This window comes from Merops nubicus, unplaced genomic scaffold (genome assembly GCF_000691845.1).
Source record: "Merops nubicus isolate BGI_N331 unplaced genomic scaffold, ASM69184v1 scaffold31585, whole genome shotgun sequence".
Lineage (NCBI taxonomy): Eukaryota > Metazoa > Chordata > Aves > Coraciiformes > Meropidae > Merops > Merops nubicus.
Window position 1 is genome coordinate 2179 of NW_008609449.1, and position 19226 is coordinate 21404.

Here is a 19226-nt window from a genome sequence, read left to right on the forward strand (position 1 = left end):
ATCTCTCCTTGCTAGTGTCTTTATCTTATTATAATTCCAAGCATGCTTTCCTAAAGCAGCCATAAAACTCTACAATACTGAAGCTCATTGTATAAAAATTATAGCATTTCAGCCTTAAATTTCTAATAAATGTTTCTGAGTTCAGTATTGACTCCTACACTTCTGTAGCTTAGCTACTTGAGAGGACATCCAGAATCATCTGATAACTTTGAATGGAGCCCTATTCCTGGTAGCTATTTAAATTACTAACTTTTAAAATTCCTTCTCTCCAGCTTCTCATCCACATGCTTCTCCTGTGTTCTCATTCCCTGTCTTCATGTCCTTGCTCATTATATGTGCTAGTTTTTCAAGCTCACCTCAGCCAACTACTCCCATTCAGTGATAGAAAAGCAGCTGTGGCACATGGAGCTATCCCATTCCTGGCCAGCCAGGAGCAGCTGTGCCATGGGCAGGGAGGCTCCCAAACCTGGCCGGTGTACCAGCCTGCAGGTTCAGGGCTTGGTTAGACACCAAGCTTAGTCTGCTCCCATGAACTCATGGAGAAAGTTTCTGTTCCTTTTTTTAAGTCTGAGTAGAAAAAAGGGACATTTTCCTGAAGAATAAAGAATGCAGAGGAAGGCTTAAAACCAGCACTCATGCCTGGGTTAAAAACAAGGGCATTCTGAAAGGTGAGGAGCAGCCACTTTTTATCAAGGTAAGAGCTATCAGTACAATTCAAGTCTGAGGAATGGAGCTGGTGTGTTTGCTCCAGGTCCAGCTCTGCCTCACCTGCCAGAGCACAGCAGTGCTTTGCTGAGCAGCGAGGGCAGCAGGCTGAACGGTGCTAATGGATGCAGGAACAGGGGCTAAGGCAAGGTTTAGAATCAGGTTTTTTTAAAAGATCGATTTGCTGCTGTTCTTATGTTTGTCTGTGATAAGTGTAGGATTATCTCTCTTATGTGGAGTGCAGCAACCTCATCAGTGCTAGAGGATTTCTGTAGCAAACCAATGAAATGACAGCATCTTGATTAACTTCCACTGTCCTCCACTTGCAGGAATCGGAGATTGCTGCCGCGAAGTTTACAAAGAAGGTATGAAAATGTAAAGATGAATGAGTAGGAAGGGACAGGGAAGTACAGCCCTTTCCTTGTTTCTTTTGCTGCTTTTTTAAAGTCAGCTTGTTTTTTCAATGGCTGGGAAGAGAGCTGTGCCTACCTTGCTTCTGCAGAGCTATCCACCATGTGTAAAGCTTTCTTTTATACATTTTTCTAAATCCTTTAAATCTTTAATTATGGTAATTTAGTATATTTACACAAGATAGAATGGATAGTCCTTGACAATGCCCTTTGGGTATGTATTTTTAATCAGCATTCCAGATGAATGGGCATTGGGGACTATCAACATATTGTTGTTTTTTATGCAGCTGAAAAAGTCCTTGAATTATTGATGTTCTGATGGAATGACACTGAAACTTGTCAACAGGTCTATGGAACTTGGCTTAAATTATTTTGTTAATGGTTTGTGTTTTATTTTACAGGATAGTCATGGGACCCTGGGACGGCCTTTTTTCCTTTTCAGGGTATCTGAATCTCTTATTACTTAAAGATTTTGAATCACAGACAATGTTATATGTCTATAGAAAAGAAACTTTTTGCCTTCATAAATTTTTGCTACACTTGTTTTGAGCAAAGGCAAATCATAGCTATTTTCCTAAAAAGCTCTGATTCAAGTAAAAGAATACATGGTAATAAGATATGGACTAGTAATGGATTAAATGCTTTTTTATTTGAAGAGGTGACTCTGCAAATGTTTTTATCTTGAGCCAAATCACCAAAGATAGAAGTAATATGTGGCTTGTATCTCTGATACAAGTCAACATGCACTGATGCTAAATTTGTTAGATAAAATGTGTGTGAAGTGAATATCCAGTTGGTCTGAAAGTTCTGGCCAGTAAGTGAAGGGATATTGTGTAACAGAATGAAAAGCCAAAGCAAAACTATGAACATCATCATCATTTCTCTCATGTTTTTCACTTACTGACTTGCTGAACTATGGCACAGTCTAGTGCAGAATATGCTGCTTTAGATGCAGTCTGTGATTAACATCAACCTAGTTTAAACACATTAAGAAAAAATAAAATTGAAGTACGTTGTAGCAGGTAACCCGAGTCCCAGTTCAGCTGACATTTTCGTTTTAGCTCACTTCAAGTGTGTCCAGCCAGGTACTTTCAGTGCTGGTATTTATATGCTCTCTCTTAGGCATCTGCATATAGTACCCCAATGAACTGGGACTAAGGTCCTTAATGAGAGTATTTAAAGCCAGGCTATTTAGCTGTTTGAACAGAGGCTGAATGAATATTTCTCAGTTTCAAAGGCAAAACTCACCCAGCATGGATCCCCTGGTATTTAACACATTGTCACTTTAAAGGAAGTCTTGCTTAGAAAATACATGTTTCCTACCTATTCTGTCTACTTTATGGGAGATGTATTTTGGCTTGTCATAAATCTGGCATCTAATACTGCTGCACAACCATCTAATTATTATATTTTTCAGCCTCGAAATGGAAGAACTATTGAAGACAGTGGTAAGTAAGCATCCAGAATTGACAAGAATTCATGGTTTTCTTCAGTAATGGTCATCCTCATGACAGAGAGAGTTACTGAGAAGCATTACAAACCTAGATACCCATGTGGGTGCTTCATATACTATCTGGGCAGATATTTTGTTCATGCTTAGAGACCTACAGTATATGTTCTTGACAAAAGGATTCTTTTCTTCTCTCTTTAATGTTCAGTAAGGAGGAGATTTCATCCTCTACAAAATGATAGGAATGGTATAGAAACTAAAAAGTTTAAAACCAAAGGATGTAAACTGTACATGGAACAGAAAAGCTAGACTCCTCTCTGTTCTAGGAGACCTTGAGTCACCTAATCCTACATGACAGCCCACTAATACAGGTCTCTGCATGCAGGTGGAAGTCATTCTCACATCAAAATTAGGACCTGTTCTGGGGTAAACATTAACTAGAAAGAGCAGGGGTGGGGATGTAAGTAAGGAAGACAGGGAGATCTAATAATGCCACCTAACACTTGTGTATCCATCTTTGAAAGTTTCTGTTAAAGGTCTTAGCTTTAATGGGTAATTGGAAAAACAGTCAATGTACATTGAAAAAACTGCAGAGAAGACACAAGTGAAAATGCCTTTGCTGCATATTCAGGATTAAACTATTTCAGAAAGAAAGACTTGGGAAAGTGTTGTAGAGCAGCAGCACTACTTGCTTGCTCAATTCTTAGGCACTGTCCTGGGCATCCATTGCTTCTCACAGATGAAAGGAAGATAAGGAGCTAGATGGATCTCTGGTCTGAGCCAGTGTAGCTGTTCTGTGTTCTTAGGTCCATATGTGTGTGGGAAATGTCATAGCTATAAAACCTGCAGGAGCAGGTCGTGCTGCCTAGATCTGTTTAGAGTAACTGGAAGCATGAGCTGGCAACCACCAAGATAAGCCAAACAGGTGGAGAGTCCCTATAGGTTTTCAGCAAAACAGTTCAAAATCAATTAAAGTTGAATAAAATTACTACGTGCTAAGTACTCCAGTGTTAGCAGAGTTACTAAACTATCAAACATATCTCCTTAAAGTGCTGGTGTAGAAGCCACTACTCTATAATCATGGCCTAGACTTACATACAGCAGTAAATTTTTGTCTACAGCTCAGCCCCCTGAGCCAGCTTGGCTGCAAGGTGCACACCACGTGCTTCCATAGTCTAAAAGAAGGAGAGGGGAGTTAGGACGTGGTGGAGAGAGAACTGTGTGAGGAGGGAGGATTCAGGTTTGAGTACAAGGAAGAGATCTGGGCACTTGCCTGAATTTTCAAACTTTCATCCGTCTTAATCTTGTGGTGCTAGGGTTTGAAGCTATCTAATTTCTAACTTGGATAAGGACCAGCCATACAGAACTAAGTCATATACAGATCAACATCTCAGCATGAAATATGATACTGTGTTAATTTGTTTCAGAATATCATGGAATATGAAGTTCATGGTTCAATTGACCAGCTCGATGACCTGGTTTGCATAAAGAGAAGAGCCTTCCCATTGCACTGTCTGTCTGCTATGTGACTCAGTTGTCTGGAATTTGCTGTTCCATATAATAAATTTGCAATCATTAATTCTTGTTGTCCTTTTTTACTGAAGCAGGTATTAGACTTCATTGTGCTAGAGTGTAGCATTGCCTGATCCCAATAGTGTTCAAAGAAAATAAATTATCTGAATTTTGACAGTTTTCAAATCCAACAGTACATTTTATATTTTTAACATCTTCTTTAATAGGGTCATGAATTATAAGATTGCCCTTTTAAGTAGATAATGTATTTTCCCAGCATTTCAGAATATGCATCTCAAACAGCATGATAAGATAGTAAAGTCATCATGGATATTTTAATGATTTCATTCTTATTTTGAATACCTAAGGGCTTGAGTGTGGTAACTGATGAATGCAGAGCAATTTGAAAGGAGAGGAACAAATACCACTCTTACACACACACACTACATGATCCGATAATGTATTTTTTTTTCAGCCTTGCCTTACTGGCTATCATAAAGCAGAAATGAGTCATTTATGAGAGAGATTCTGAACATCTGCCCTTTTACTGAAATCATCCTTTTAAACCTGTGGTGCAGCCAATTGTGCTTGCACTGTATGGAGTGGGGTGATGATTTGTTCTGGTAGGTGGAGACATTTATGGGCAGAAAACTTTAATTAAAAGGTACTTCCTTAGGAAGAAAAGAGCATAGTAAAAGCCAGGATCTGGGGGTAAACACCAGGCTGGGATTCCTCAACACAGTGTCCCACAGCATTGTCTTCCTCAAGCCCTTCATTATCCCCCATTCCCCTCCTTAGCCACTCAGTCCTAGTACCATAGCATGGTACCATGTTGGTTATGCTGGCACAGCCACATGTAAAGTGGGTTTAGGAGCTCCTCTATCTTTAGAAACAAACCCTAAGAAACCTGTGTGGGGTAGGTTTTAGGGGTTTTAACTGGATAAGTTCCCAATCTGAGCTATATTGACAGAAGTTTGGCTAGTAGCTAGGGGGAAGTGATGAGTTATTTGGCAATTTTTAGACCACATCTAGAGTAGGGTGTCCAGGTTGGGGCTGCACAGTATGGGAAGGGCATGGACAAACTCAAGGGAGCTCAGAGGACTTCCAAAGTGATGGGGACTGGAGCACCTGCCTCATGAGGACATGCAGGGGCAAGTGAGCTGGTTCAGACTGGAGAAGGGCTGCCTTCAGGGGCACCTAACAGCACCTCCAGTGCCTACAAGGGGTCACCAAGGAGACAGTCAGGCTCCTCACAGTGTGGGGTAGGAGGACAAGTAGCAACAGGCATAAGTTGAAGCAAGAGAGGTTGAGACATCCAGGCAGTGCAACAGGTTTTCCAGAGAGGTTGTGCCATCCAGTCCTAGAAGGTTTTCAAGACCAGAGTAGACAAAAACTGATCTAAATTCCTGCTTGGGATCAGACTAGAGATCTCCTGAGTTATTCTGTGACATGAGTACAATTTCGTACTATGTGTTTCAGCCTTCTACAGGGTTAAGCCCTGGCTGAATCGTAGCTCCTGTATCTTCACCTGGCAGAGAGTGTTGGTGGGGTGGGAGGGTCCCCAGGAAGAAAGCTCAGGGTAGTTAAGGTCTGTTAGTGCCCTCATAGCACACTGTTGATCTTGTTCACTGTGCTGTCAAATACTGCTGAAAATGATAACCAAAGGGATGCTGGCTCCTCCAGATCTTCAAGTATTGAGAACCAGCTCTTCTTCTCTTGAAGAAACAGCTAGGCCAAATGCAAGTGGTGGGGATGCACTGTGGTAATGCAAACAAGCAGGAGATAATGATACAAAAACGCAGCAATGGCTCTTCTGGCCTGTTTCACCTCAGAGGCCAAAGCTGAGCAGTATCAAGTTTTGCTCAGTACTGCATAAATATTTGCAGTGAATTTTGCTAGGATAATTTTCTTCGTAGCAGCTTGTATGGTGCTGTATTTTGGGTCTGTGACCGAAGCAGTGTTGATAACACAGGGATGTTTTAGCTATTGCTGAGCAGTGCTTAGACAGCCTCGAGGCCTTTTCTGCCTCTCACCCCACCCCACCAGCGAGCAGGCTGGGGGTGCACAAGGAGCTGGGAGGGGACACAGCCAGCACAGCTGCCCCCAACTGATCAAAGGGATGTCCCATACCACATGACGTTGTGCTCAGCAATAAAAGCTGGGGGAAGAAGGAGAAAGAGGAACATTCGGAGCAGTGGCATTTGTCTTCCCACGTTGCTGTTAAACACGATGAAGTCCACGTCTCCTGGGGGTGGCTGAACACCTGCCTGCTGGTGGCAAGGGGTGAATGAATCCCTTGTTTTGCTCTGCTTTACCTATTAAACTGACTTTATTTCAATGCACAAGTTTTCCTACTTTTACCCTTCCAGTTGTCTCTCCCATCCTGCTGGGGGGAGTGAGCAAGCAGCTCCCTGGAGCTAAGCTGCCTACCAGGGTTAACCCACAGCAGTACTGTACCACAGGCAACTCATGCTGTGCTCTCACAGTCAGCAGTGGCGTCTTCCACCTGCAACACGTTTCAAAAATAACATCTATGTGAAGTCTGAAACTTAAATAAGACTGATAAACAGGTCGAATTTTGCAGGTAAGGAGCTCCCTTAGGTTCCTCAGCCATATTTCTATAGTAGCCATAGCTCCACTGTAAAAATGTACAGGTCTTGTTCACTGCTCAGTGGAATTCGTTGCTCCTGGAGCAGCACAAATGTCACCTGTGGAATAGGAGAGATTAATAATGTGAAGGTAATGAAATGTAAAAGTCATCCCTGTCCTGAAACTCTTTCTGAACATCCCAGTGTAAAACCCATAGCAGAAATTAAGGAGCACAGACAAAGGTGACAACAATTAGAAGCATACAAAAATTTCTGCAAGAAAAAGAAGTGAAAGTTCCTTTCCCATTGTCAGCAAGAGAAGAAACAAATAAAGAATGACATGACAAGTTATACAAAATAATGAGTGTGTTTAGAAGAGTAAATCTGATGCTTATCCATCCTCTTGTAATAAAAAGGAGCAAGGAGGGAGACTCAATTACACTGAGAGGCAATACATTTAAACTGCAAAGGAGATTGCTTTTCCTAACAATCAACTCCTGAAACCAGTTGCCACAGCTTAGAGCATGTGCTTAGAGACAGCTCTGCCAGGACTTGGGAAGGCAGGCACATTCAGGAGCACACAACTTTGTGCCACCTAACTTTATAAAATCACTTTAGGCTGGCCCAGGACCTCCTGCCTTAAAAGTTTGGCCTGCCCAAGCTGGGCTCAGCAGCCCAGGTCCTGGAAATGCTGCTGGGGGGGGGGCAGCGAGTGCTGCCTGGCCCCACAATGTGCCGCTCAGCACAGAGCCAGAGCACAAAGCACTGGAGGAAAACCCTCTGGGGGCTTTACTTCTCTCTCTCTGGTCCCTTCGTGCTGCAGTGCCTATGAGAGCTTCACTCCCTTCTTGGCTTCCCCAGGGAAAAGCACACGTACTGAATGTCCAGGCAACAGCAAGCCGGGAGGGACAGAGTCAGCATTCAGAATGGTCTGGGCAAAGACACGTCTGGAAAAAGTATGTATGGTTCACTGAGAGTGAAAGGGAGGTGTTACATGGACTGGAGAAGAATCAGTTGCAGCTTTGCAGCAAAGAAGATGGGTAACAGTAGACAATCAAACGTCACAGTGTTGGGGAGAACAGAAAAATACGAAGTGGTATGAATAAGAAGCTGTAGAGACTATGACATGGGAGGTGTCACACGATTATAGGGAAGACTCCGTGTACAGAGTAGCACTGTAGAAGAGAGAGGGGACCAACAGGAGAGAGCCCAGCAGAAAGGAAAGGCAGAGGTCAAGGAAGGTTGGTACTGTAAATGAAATGGAATTGATTTGCAAGAGGGACAGTTGCAAAGGCAAGTGATAAAATGCTCCATTTTAAGCTCACCACTCCTGGCAGTATCTACCATGCCCATGGATGGATACAGCCAGGAGAGGTAAGCTTAAAATAAAGAAAGATTCACATTAAATCTGACAACTGGGAAAATAAACCACTGGCTGATAGGCAGGCTTACCTTTTCTTGGTCATAAAAATTCTCTGGGTGGACAGAGCTGGACTGTAAGTTACGAGAGTCCCAGCTGTGAAATAACTGCAGGTAGTGTTTTCTCTCTTCAGTGTTACATCATGGTGCAATGTTTATTCCTAATTATGTTTAATTTCATGAAAGAGTAGTACTGTTGTTTTGTTGAACATCTAGAATACTTCAGATAGAATTTGCTCTGCTTACTTCTGGAGAAGTGGAAGATATGATCTCAGAGAGCCCAGTACTTACACTTTAGATACTTTTATCTCATGATAACACTTGTCACACTAACAGCTGTGACAAGTGCCACCTGACTCCAAGGGCACAGGACAGCACTGGGAAGGATGTTGTCTTTGCTTCTGGAATGCTTGTGTAAAACAAGAGAAAACATCCCAGCATGGAGAAGTGAGCATATGGATTACAGAAAGGGTGGAAAAGCCCATTTGTGACCTGCAGTGTCAGACTGCACACAAACTGGAGTCCTCTGAAAATGCAATCAGAGGGTTCAGAAGACTGGCAATGAGGGCTGACTGACAGCCAGTGAGGTACCTGCTGTGTACACATGACATGAAATACCATCTAGGAGCTAAAAACAGTCAGCTGACTCTTTGTCTCATCTTCACAATTCTCAGCAGGTAGTGAGACAGAATTAGCTGCAGAAATTGCAATTCTACCTGCTGGAGATTTAAACCCATTTGCTTAGCATAGCCAGTTGGGCAGAAGAGATGCAACTACTTGTCAGTACTTGGCCAATAGCTGCCAGCATCCCATTCCAGCTTTCCCAGTGCACGTGAGGCGGCGGAACGAATCCCAGCTACAAGGTGGGTACATTATTGTTCAAAACACAGCAGCAAAATGTTTATTTCTTAGAGTAGAGCAGTGACCACAGGATCTTTACTGACAGCTGAGATGGTTGTTTATGTGGAGATTGCTCTGAAGACTTGTTTTACTTATCTATTCCAGACAACTCACACATTGCAATTGCCACCTCTCTGCGTTATAAAACAGAATAAAAGTGTATGTTTGACTGGGCTGGACTACATGAACTGTCTTAATCTATACATCCATTAACCTGACAGATTTCTGCACTGAATAACTAGAGGTAGCTGCCAAGTCCCCTTCTGCAGTCATTTCTGGATCAACTTTTTCCACAATGAAGAAGCAAAAATGATCTGATAGCTGGTTATGATACACTATCTAAAATTTAGACACTTCTCTGGGGCAAAGAACCTCATACACTAAGCACCATCTACCTACTAGCCTTAAACCTGCTGAGAGATAAGTAGAGGAAGCCTGAAGGAGAACTTATGGCAAACTTAAAAAAAAAAATAATTAATATCTTTACCACAAAGCTTCTGCACCCAGGGGTTTCTACACACCAGTTCAGATAGTGCCTGGTGAATTACTGCACGGGGGAGATGTGTGCACATAAATAAGTGCTTCTGAAGTATTTCTATCTAAATATCAACTAGCAAAAGACCCAGGTATGGTCTAGAACTTCCAACAGAAAAGGTGAAACTGCAGAACACACATGAACCGACCTCAGAGCACAAATGACTGACAATCATGTATGACCCATCAGAAAAGCAGCAAAACCCAGGAGCCTTATTCAGCATAGGACTGAGTTCATGTTTCCTCTCACGATGACCTTGGAGTGAAAGGACATGCCACAGCCATCCACCCTGCTGGGCTGCGTGGCCCCTCCGAGGGCTATCCAGAGGCTCTGCTACAGAAATAAACATCCCAAATCGCCTTTGATTGTATGCTGGCAACCTTGTACCACATTTTCCTTTCATTCCTACAGTTGTGTATCGTGTGTATCGTTCCACAGAGTGTGTGATGTGGGATAACCCAGTCACTCTCCCGTGACTTGCAGCAGAGCTTGCCCTGGCTGCCGGGAGGACGGGGTTCCGCACTGCAGTGTGGGGAGCAGTCAGCAGAGGGCAACGCCAGCAGCGGATTTGGGATGCTGGAAGCAGAGGTGCGCGGGGCTGTGCCCGGCTCTGCAGTTCAGTGGCCGCCGGTCTGCTGTGCACAGTCTGCTCCTAACTTGGAAACAAATAAATTCAGGCCTTATTCATCCCTTGCGTTCACCCAGACCAGGCTCTCTGAGGCCATAACTTGGGATGTTTCCTCTCCTTACAAAGAAAACGAAGGTGACAGAAGATGGCAGGGTTACAAACACACAAACCCCGGTGCAGAGCCAACTGCAAGCACTCTGCACAGCTGACACATCCATCAGCAACACCAGTCCTCTAGACAGGTAAAAGAAGAAGAGCTTTTCTAGGCATCATTTCGTCTCCGTGCTTCCATCTGCTCACAGCTTCATTGAATTGTGGAGCACCATGTACACTTTTCTAATGGGTGTTATTGAAGACATCCATTTTCCTTGACAGACAATTGCACCATGCCACAATTGAGTTAGGAAAGTAATGCTACATCAAGACAAACATGTTTTGCAGCATTGGTAACAGGAGAGGTGCCAGAGGAGCTGTGCTTTGAAACTTTTCATTGCTTTGTTTTACAGCTAAGTCACGTACCAGGTGACTAGACCTAAAAGCCAGACCTGAAACCTGTAGCATGGGATATGAGAGAACTACTCATGTTCAAAACTACTATGCAATTAATGTCGTTTCACCCAAAGTAAGTGAGCATTTCTGTGATCAACAGAACTAGCAAAGTTATTTCTATCAGGTTTGTACTTCAGGGAGGAACTCTTATATTGTACATAATGAAATATAGGTTATTACCATTTCAGTATTATAATTTCATGCTGTGGCTGTATTTCAACCAGGGCATACAATCAGGCCTCTTTCTTTTACAGAGCTACCCATTTCCATATAACTGGTAGGAGTCACCTTGTGGCTGCAGCTTTCCATCATATTTGCCTAGAATTGCCCAGCAGATCCAGAATTTGATAGATGAGGACAGATGGATAAGCAAGCAAATGGTGTGCTGCCATAAATGTTGTTTTCTTAGGAGCGGGCCAAAAACTGAAGGGAGTAAGGCAACTGAGTAGGGAGTGCATAAAATGGGAAATTGGATGTCTGAGCTCTAGTTCTGGCTCTCCTGATGTATAACTACATTCCAGTGAACCACCTAATGACATGATGTCCATACTTACCAGCGCTTTGTTGAACAGAGACTTGCCTGTGGGTATGAAATTAAGCAAGTACGCTACCAAGATGGCACCTTTCCATCTGACTCAGCTTCCCCCTTTGTGAAACAAGGGCATAGTTACTTAGCCTTAACATTTTGCTATGATATCCAGTTCATTTCTGTTCAGAAATAGCTTCAAAATACTCAAGAGTGTCTGTTAATCACCCTGGACAAAGCCCTGACCATCCAAGGAAGCCAAGTGTTGTTGGTCTGGGCATTTGTTTGAAGTTGTTCCCAATCTCTATGCTTAGAATAAATAATGACATTAATTACTGTAATAAACTAGTAGTATTTGTTCATAGAGTTTACCTTATAATCAAATGAGAGAATTTATCCTCTACATTTAAATTTCTCCTCAAATAAAAGCTGTTATCTTATAACCTTAATGAATCATTATTTTTCAGAGTAATTACTCCTACTGGAGTAAATGTTTAAGTACTTCTCTGTGTCCGTATTGCAAAAGCAGATGCCAAAACCCAGTTCCACATTCCTCCTGTTCAGACTGGTAACATTTCTAATGAAAAAACTTTTCTGCTTGTTCTAACCCCAGGTTTCTGGGTATCTATCAGCTCTCTGCTGATGTCTCATAAGGCAGCAGTGAAGTGTCATAACTGTGTTTGTTTCCTCTTCGGCAGCAGACATTTGATCTGTTGTTGGCCCCTGCCAGGGCTAGTACAACGCTTAATGAGCTGCATTCACTTTTAACAAGTGCTGTGGAAAGAAGAACATCTCTGGAAAATATTAGTGGTCCTGTTGAGTAGGTAATGGGACAGGAGGTATAAATGCACAGCCAGAATGGCTGAGAAGTACCCTGACGTTCTTTTGGCTTGACAACCTTTATAGCATAAATGAAAGAACATCACCCAGTAATTCCTGCCATGAAGGGAATTATTCTTTGTTTTGCTTTATTCTATAATGAAATGCTACTTTATACAATAAATATTACATTCACTTCCTGCTGGTATTTATGCTGCTCTTTCCTCCACTGTTTATATCTCTCTTTCTATTTTTACAGCATTTTCACTTCCATTCTCCCATTTCATAGTTTCTTAACACTTCAGCACCATTTCTCCCAACAAAAACTTCTGCTTAGCTCTTCCTTCTCTGGTTGCCCTGGCACAGAGTGTCCTGGTACAGACGAAGCAGGAAATAGATTTGCTCTGAGGAGGAACATGTTTCGAAGCAGGTGTCAGAGTAGGTTTCCTTTGAGAGGAACTGTAGATTGTTAACACAGTGAAAGTAAGTTAAAACCCCCTGGATGGGGAAAAGTCACTCTATTTTTTTTTAAATTACTGATTAAAAAAAAAGGATTCACAGAGAGAAACAGGCAGATTACAGGAGGTATAGGGTAGTAGACACCTTCTTAAGTTCTTAATAAGTTGCGTACTCATTTCTACCATGGACCAGTACTGAATCTGTAATCGGTGTTAAAGAGAGAAGACATGTTCACCAGTTTCTGGATCTTTTGCCATGATTTCAGAGGAAGGAAGATTAGGTCTATCTGAAGAGTGATCTTCAAAGAGAAACAGCTTAAAGACATGAGGTATCCCAATGTACCCATCTTTGAATTTCTCAGAGGAATGTTTCAACTGGCAGTATTATGTGATGAAGCATTCAGTTGTTCACAGGGATATTATTTTACCAAGATTTAGTATTGCTGCCATTGTCTTGTCACCAAAGACAGCCCCTTATGCCTATCAGGAGGGCTCAGCCAGAAGCAGGCCATGATCCACGTCTCAAAATGGCTTCACACTAATGTATCTCCACCAATCCAAACAAATTTGAACCTAAGTCGTAACAAGAAGCAGGCTTGTGTGATAACATGTAGAAAGAAGCTCCCAAGCTGGTAAATATGAAGCACATTGAGCCAAGCTTCCTAGGTCTACTACTGAATGGTGTCCCAGTGACCAGAGTACATGTGTAGGGTACTCTAGAGAAGTTGGGTCCCGGGTATGTTATCTGATGTGTTACAATGACCCTGATGGGAGAGATCAATAAGGGAAAAATAAATCTGAAATAAGTAAGGATGTTAAAACTTGGGAAGGGAAAGGGACTAGGGTATGTGACAGATGCTTAATATTTCCTCAACAGATGCATGGGCTACTTTTGAGTTCCCTCTCAGAGGTGAGCACCTTCCTTAGTGAATTCAGCTAGTGAAGTATGATTTAAGCCTCATCAAGCAACTGCATAATGTTTGAACGGAGGAGCTGATTATAAAAAGAAAAAAAATGTTTCCTAGTTCAAGCAGCAATCATCACTGTTTTCCAGGCATGTTTGAGACTCAACACTATCTGAGCTTGAAAATAAAAAGCTGGTCAAGTGCTGCAAGAGCTTGACACAGCCCCTCACTGTTTTTCCATTATTTCCAGCTTAACCAGTGCCCTGGATTCAGTGCATGCTACAAGGAGAAAGAGACAAGTTTCTTGAAGGACAGATGTTTTCAGGTTACCAGCTTGCACTTCTTTTGCATTCTGCATTACAGAAGAAAAGCCTGTTGGCTCTGCCTCATTGCTATGCGGCATGATACCTAGAAGTGTACTCATGGGCTGAGATCACATCTGGGCTAGGCATTATGAAAAACAGGAAAGAAGAAATCCCTGCTGGTTTACCTAACCACTCAGTAACAGAGTCCAGCTCCCTCCTTCTGTTGCTGTGCTGGCTCTGTGGGGTACCTTCGCTTACCATGAGTACCTGGAGGCAGTCAGAACCCTAAATTCAACATGTGGTGCAAAGCAAGGTGCTGGGAGAGCACAGCTTCAGGGCAAGCTGTTAGCAACAGAGCTTGCTAACACCTTGGCTGACAGCTGTAAATCCAAAAGAAAGTATAGCAACCAAACTGAGCCTTACACCTTGGTCTGACAGCTGTAAATCCAAAAGTATAGCAACCAAACTGAGCCTTAGGCAGCATCAAAAAAAAAAACCCTCCTGAACCAGAGCCACGTGTAGAAAGACACCTAAATTCTGGTGCTTGGGAAGAAGAGAGGTACACCCAGACCATGCAATTCCTGAGAAATGTGTGCACCTTCCTTGGCTTGGCAAGTAGAGAGCTTGTACTGACAAAAGCTTCAGTTAGCAAGTTGATGCAGTGAATGCTTTCTCTGGGTCTGCCACTTTAACAAATGCATCTAACTCAGCTTAGTGACCATGTCCCCCATTCCCTGCTTTCAAGGGAGATGAGAGCACAGAGATAACACAGGGCCAGCTTACACATTTTCCTGCTTTATTGGTTACACATCTTGAAGAGTACGACTGACTCCCCATCTGCCAAGTCATTGCAGGCATAATAAATATTAGAATTGTTACTAGCCGAGTTTAAGGGAACTTGTTTGGGTTTTTTTTGGTAGAATGATTAAGAAACCTCACCATGACACTGCTGGCAAAAATATTGTCACAGATGCTGTGCACAGCACTGCAATGAAAGCCACATGGATAGCTGGAGCAAGCTGGAAAGAATACACTTTTCATCACAATGCTGGAAATGATGGTGCTGTTCTCTCCCACGCACTCTTCATACAACCCATTGTCTGGGAGTCTAATGAACTGCTTGTATAAACAAAACAGTAATTTCCAAGAGTTCTAACACCCTTCAAAATAGGTAATGAGCATTAGCTAGTTAATAAGCAATTTGCCCACCAAAGTCAAGGAGACATGCAAGTTGTGGCACAAAAGAGAGCTGAAGAAGAGAGACTGAGAAAGAAGTGAAGCTGGCAACAGTGGTGGAAACAGGAGCAGCATGTGACCCAGCTGCAAGAATAGCCTCCACATATGATCAAGGTATTTGAAAAAGAAAGCCAGTGTTGATACCACTAGAAGGTGAGGAGGGGAGGTGGCAGCTAGAACTCCTGTGAGCAGATGTGTTTGTGGGGTGGTTTAACCAAGATGGTCTTCTTAGGAACAAGTTCAGGAAGAACGTTAGGTAACACCCCTCCTTGAGCAATGGTCACACAGCAGAAGAGCTTGTTCAGCTCCTCATCATTTCTCACAGCCAGCTGGATATGCCTGGGAATGATCCTGGTTTTCTTGTTTTCCCGTGCAGCATTCCCTGCCAGCTCCAGGAGCTCTGCTGTCAGGTACTCCAGGACTGCAGCCAGGAAGACGGCAGCACCGGCACCGATCCTGGCAGCGTAGTTCCCTCTTCTGAGGAGCCTGTAGACACGACCCACGGGGAACTGCAGACCAGCCCTGGCAGACCTGGTTTTCTTTGGCACAAGGAAGAGCTTCGCCATTTTCTTCTCACGTTCCGACATTCTATCAATCTAGTATAAAAAGAGAATGAACAAAACAATCAGATACAGAAACTGAGAATTAAAGTCCTTTCTTCTTCCTCATTTCACTGCCTTTCTAATTCCCTTAGAAGTCAGTTCCTTCCCTCAGAAATTTTGCTAGTTGTTCACACTTTTGTCTGAAGGAGCAGATGGGTCAGGCCGCTGCTCTAGGAGAGTCTGACAAGTTTCCAGCCAATAGCTCCATCTACAAACTCAGCCAGAGCAGCAGGTCAGCCATCCATCTGCTAGACAACCAAAACTTCAAGAAAACAAGATAGAACTTAGGAGCAAGGTTTTCTGATCTCGTATCAAAGGAGGACTGCTGTTAAAGAGAAAGGTTAAGCAAATGAGACTTTAAGATACTTAAAAGTTGTTCAGAGACCTTGCAGGGAAGCTTCATTGAACTTACCCCAGTAAAGACCTAAGCAGCTTCTTCAGTGATGACCTTCTGAAAGCCAGGGCTAGAAATCTTTGTCTGAAGTAAGAACAACAGAAAATAACTTCATCTAAATGGAAACCACTTCAAAGGGATCTTGTCTTGCAGAGGTGAAGGAACCTAGTGCTACAAGATAACAGGGCACAATCAGAAACAAGATTTATGGGAAGAAGAGAGGCTTTGTTTTACATCAGACACTGAAATTGCTCTGCTTAGCACACTCTGCATCAGCTTACTACAAATGCACAACTGTCACCTTCTTGTGTACTACTGCATCTATTCTAACAAGCCCCATCACTTATTACTGACATAAAATCTCTGTTACTGAGTAGTACTAATTACCCCTCAATACATAACACAAAATAACTGGAAAACAAATACAGGAAAATTCTGCTCTTGTATATGAAGTTGGTCTCAAATTTTAATCTTTAGTTGTTTGCAAGGAGAAGCTCTACCCAGATATGAGGATTAACAAAATCAGATATCAAACTACAGTGCTTAAAATACACTTAAAAGTTCTTTTAGTAGATATTTTTTTTTTTTTAAATAAGCTCTTCAAAATAGCCCACACAAGTAACTAAAAAAAATTGAAACCTTCCTTAAGCAGCCTTGTATCAAACACAGAACTTACAAAACCATTATTTCACTCAGTTTATCTAACACAAAGAAACCATAGTGTTATTTCTTAAGAACTCTCACCTAAAGAAGTTATCAGCTTGGCTTCTTTTCCAACAATACCACTACCCAAGTCTCCCAAACAACAATTTCTGACAAGAGCTGCCCCCTTTTAAACTCCATAGTGGTATCCATATCATTACCAGTTCTTGCATCATGTAATGCCACCTGGGTGAGCAACGATTTAGCCATTCAAAATAAAAGCCAATCAAGGTCCCAGCACAAGAGCAACTCGGTACAGTCACTGAGAGCATGTGAATTCTCACTATTCCTTGTAGAGCTGCTTAGCACCTTGTTAGCTGATCTCCTCTGGGAATGTGCCTGATATTTATTGCCTGGGAGAACTGCAGTAGCTCTGATTGGCACTTCATTTCTTACAGCTGGAAAGGGATCTACCTCACCTTGCTGAGGGTATCAGGAAATAAACCCAGCAACCTGTACCACTGTTCTTTTTGCTGCCAGTAGTGGCCAAGCTTCTTTGTGACCATGCTCAGGAGCCTCCAAAAGCTCAGAACTTCTGACACTGGGTTCTCTATCTTCTAGGGCTTATCCTAATCTGTCACACAGTCCCATTTTTTTTTCCAAAGTCATGCATAGCTGTGTTGCAAGGCATAATATATCCTTTCTAGGGTCAAAGGTGTGGTGACAGCTGAATAATTTTTTTTTTCTTCAATATGTGAGTGCTCAAAAATTGAGCCCTGGCCCAGCAGAAACTTTTGCTGAGCAGCTTGCTTAGGAGACTTCTATGCCCTGTTACTGGGAAGCCAGAGGAGTGAGTTTTCAGATCACTACGCTATGTGGTTAATTTACAAAGGGGCTGAACTATCAGCTAGAAGAGAGCAAACAAGATTGTTCTTGATCAAATAAATACTTAAAAAAATTACTTTTGAATTGGACCAATACTTCACCACAAACTCAGTGTTTGGGTGTAAATTGAGGTAGGGCCACGCAGCTTACTCGGTGTCTTTTATCATACAGCAAATGGCAGGTGAAAGCATTTCTAGAAGCTACTTGAGGATTGGACATGCCTCCAGGGTCTGTTTGGTGTGGTGCAGAGGAGGCTTGCAGGAGCAGCTTGCATTCAGGGACAGCATGATGACTGACACACAGTTCCCCAGATTAGCAAAGGGTAAGCACCATACTTAAAACTGCACAAAATTAGGACTTTGCTCGAGTGTTCTACCATTGCCGCAAAACTTTAGACTTTTACTTGGTCTAAAGAAATAATCATTCCCATACCTGCTTTGCCTTGCCATGGTCAAATGGAGGAATTACTTTGACTTTCATGTGTTGATTTCTCATATACCTCCCTTAAAGCTTTTTTTTTATTTACAGGTGTAAGCACGCAGCATAAGACTAGCTACATATGGCACGTCTTCTCCATACACCCAAAGCTTAAAATCCACTTTCAGACATTTTTATTTCTCACTGCTACAGCATCCTTTATTTTTTCCTCACTTCACTGGGTTGATTACAGGTCAGCAAAGATTTCATCAAACTGCACTTGAAAACCAGGCAGCATACAGCAATGGTTCCAGCTACCCACCACCCTAAAATCAGTGTCCACTCAGGCAGGTAGCTTCTCTTCCTGTTTCTGTGTGAGAACAGCTTGTGGTGAGTCATTAACTCAGCACACAGCTCTGACGTCTGTCAGCGTCATAAAACCTGGCCAGGAGGCTCTAACACCCTTGTGTTAGAGGGGCCAAAGGAGTTAAGTCAAACTCAGCAGGACAGGCAGATCTTTTTTCAAATAAAATTTCACATTCCAGCTACAGTTTAGGAAGCTGGTCCTAGCCAGCTCTTCTCTACGTGAGATGTTATAAATGTATGAGATACTGCCTTGGGGAAAGACTGATCTTCATGAAGCTTCAGCAGATTTCAGGTCTCCAGCTCAACAGCAGGCTCCAGCACCCCTTGTGAACACAGAAAGCCTGGGCACTTTCCTTGGGGGGAAAGAATCCCCATGGATTGGTCTTCTGCACTGGTAGATGGAAGCAGAACAGCTACCTCTACCAGCAGCACAAACATTACACCAGATTTTAAATAAACTACCTCTGGTTGCTGTGACAAAATGGAAGGGATAGAAGTTTAGTGTAGTATTGGAGTACTCTGAAGTGAGGTAGCTGTTTGCAGCTTTATAAGCAATAAGACTTTAAAGCACAGGTTTACTAATTTGTAAAGCAGCATCAAACCACCTCTGAGGCACTGAGCTGATTACACAAGTCTGTGACAGAGGCAAAGTTCACATGGACAGTATCTTGTCTTCTGACTAGTTCACAACAGTTACCTGTAACACATTTTTAAAAGTTTGAATGTGCTTTACTTATTTAGGTGGCATGCTAGACTTCTTTTGGAGATTGTGTGTTCCTCTACCCCTGGAAAGGAAGCTGAGAAAAAAAAAAAACACAGAGGAAAACAGTGCTGCAATCAAGGAACTTTATTACAAACTTTAAAAATGCATTAAAAGTGGTGGGAAAAACACTTGACAAAAATAAATGCATACAAATTAGTGCTACTGAGTCCCACCATCCATAAGTGCAGAGACCAGAGTAGGAAAAACAAGTT

General features: G+C 42.5%; 1 protein-coding gene across 1 annotated transcript; it reads right to left on the bottom strand.

The window, feature by feature from the left end:
* Window positions 1–15118: 15118 nt before the first annotated feature.
* On the bottom strand, window positions 15119–15532 carry LOC103773237 (histone H2A-beta, sperm-like). Its single transcript, XM_008940600.1, has one exon. It carries the CDS (start codon window positions 15530–15532, stop codon window positions 15119–15121), a length of 414 nt encoding a protein of 137 aa, XP_008938848.1.
* Between the last annotated feature and the right edge of the window lie 3694 nt (window positions 15533–19226).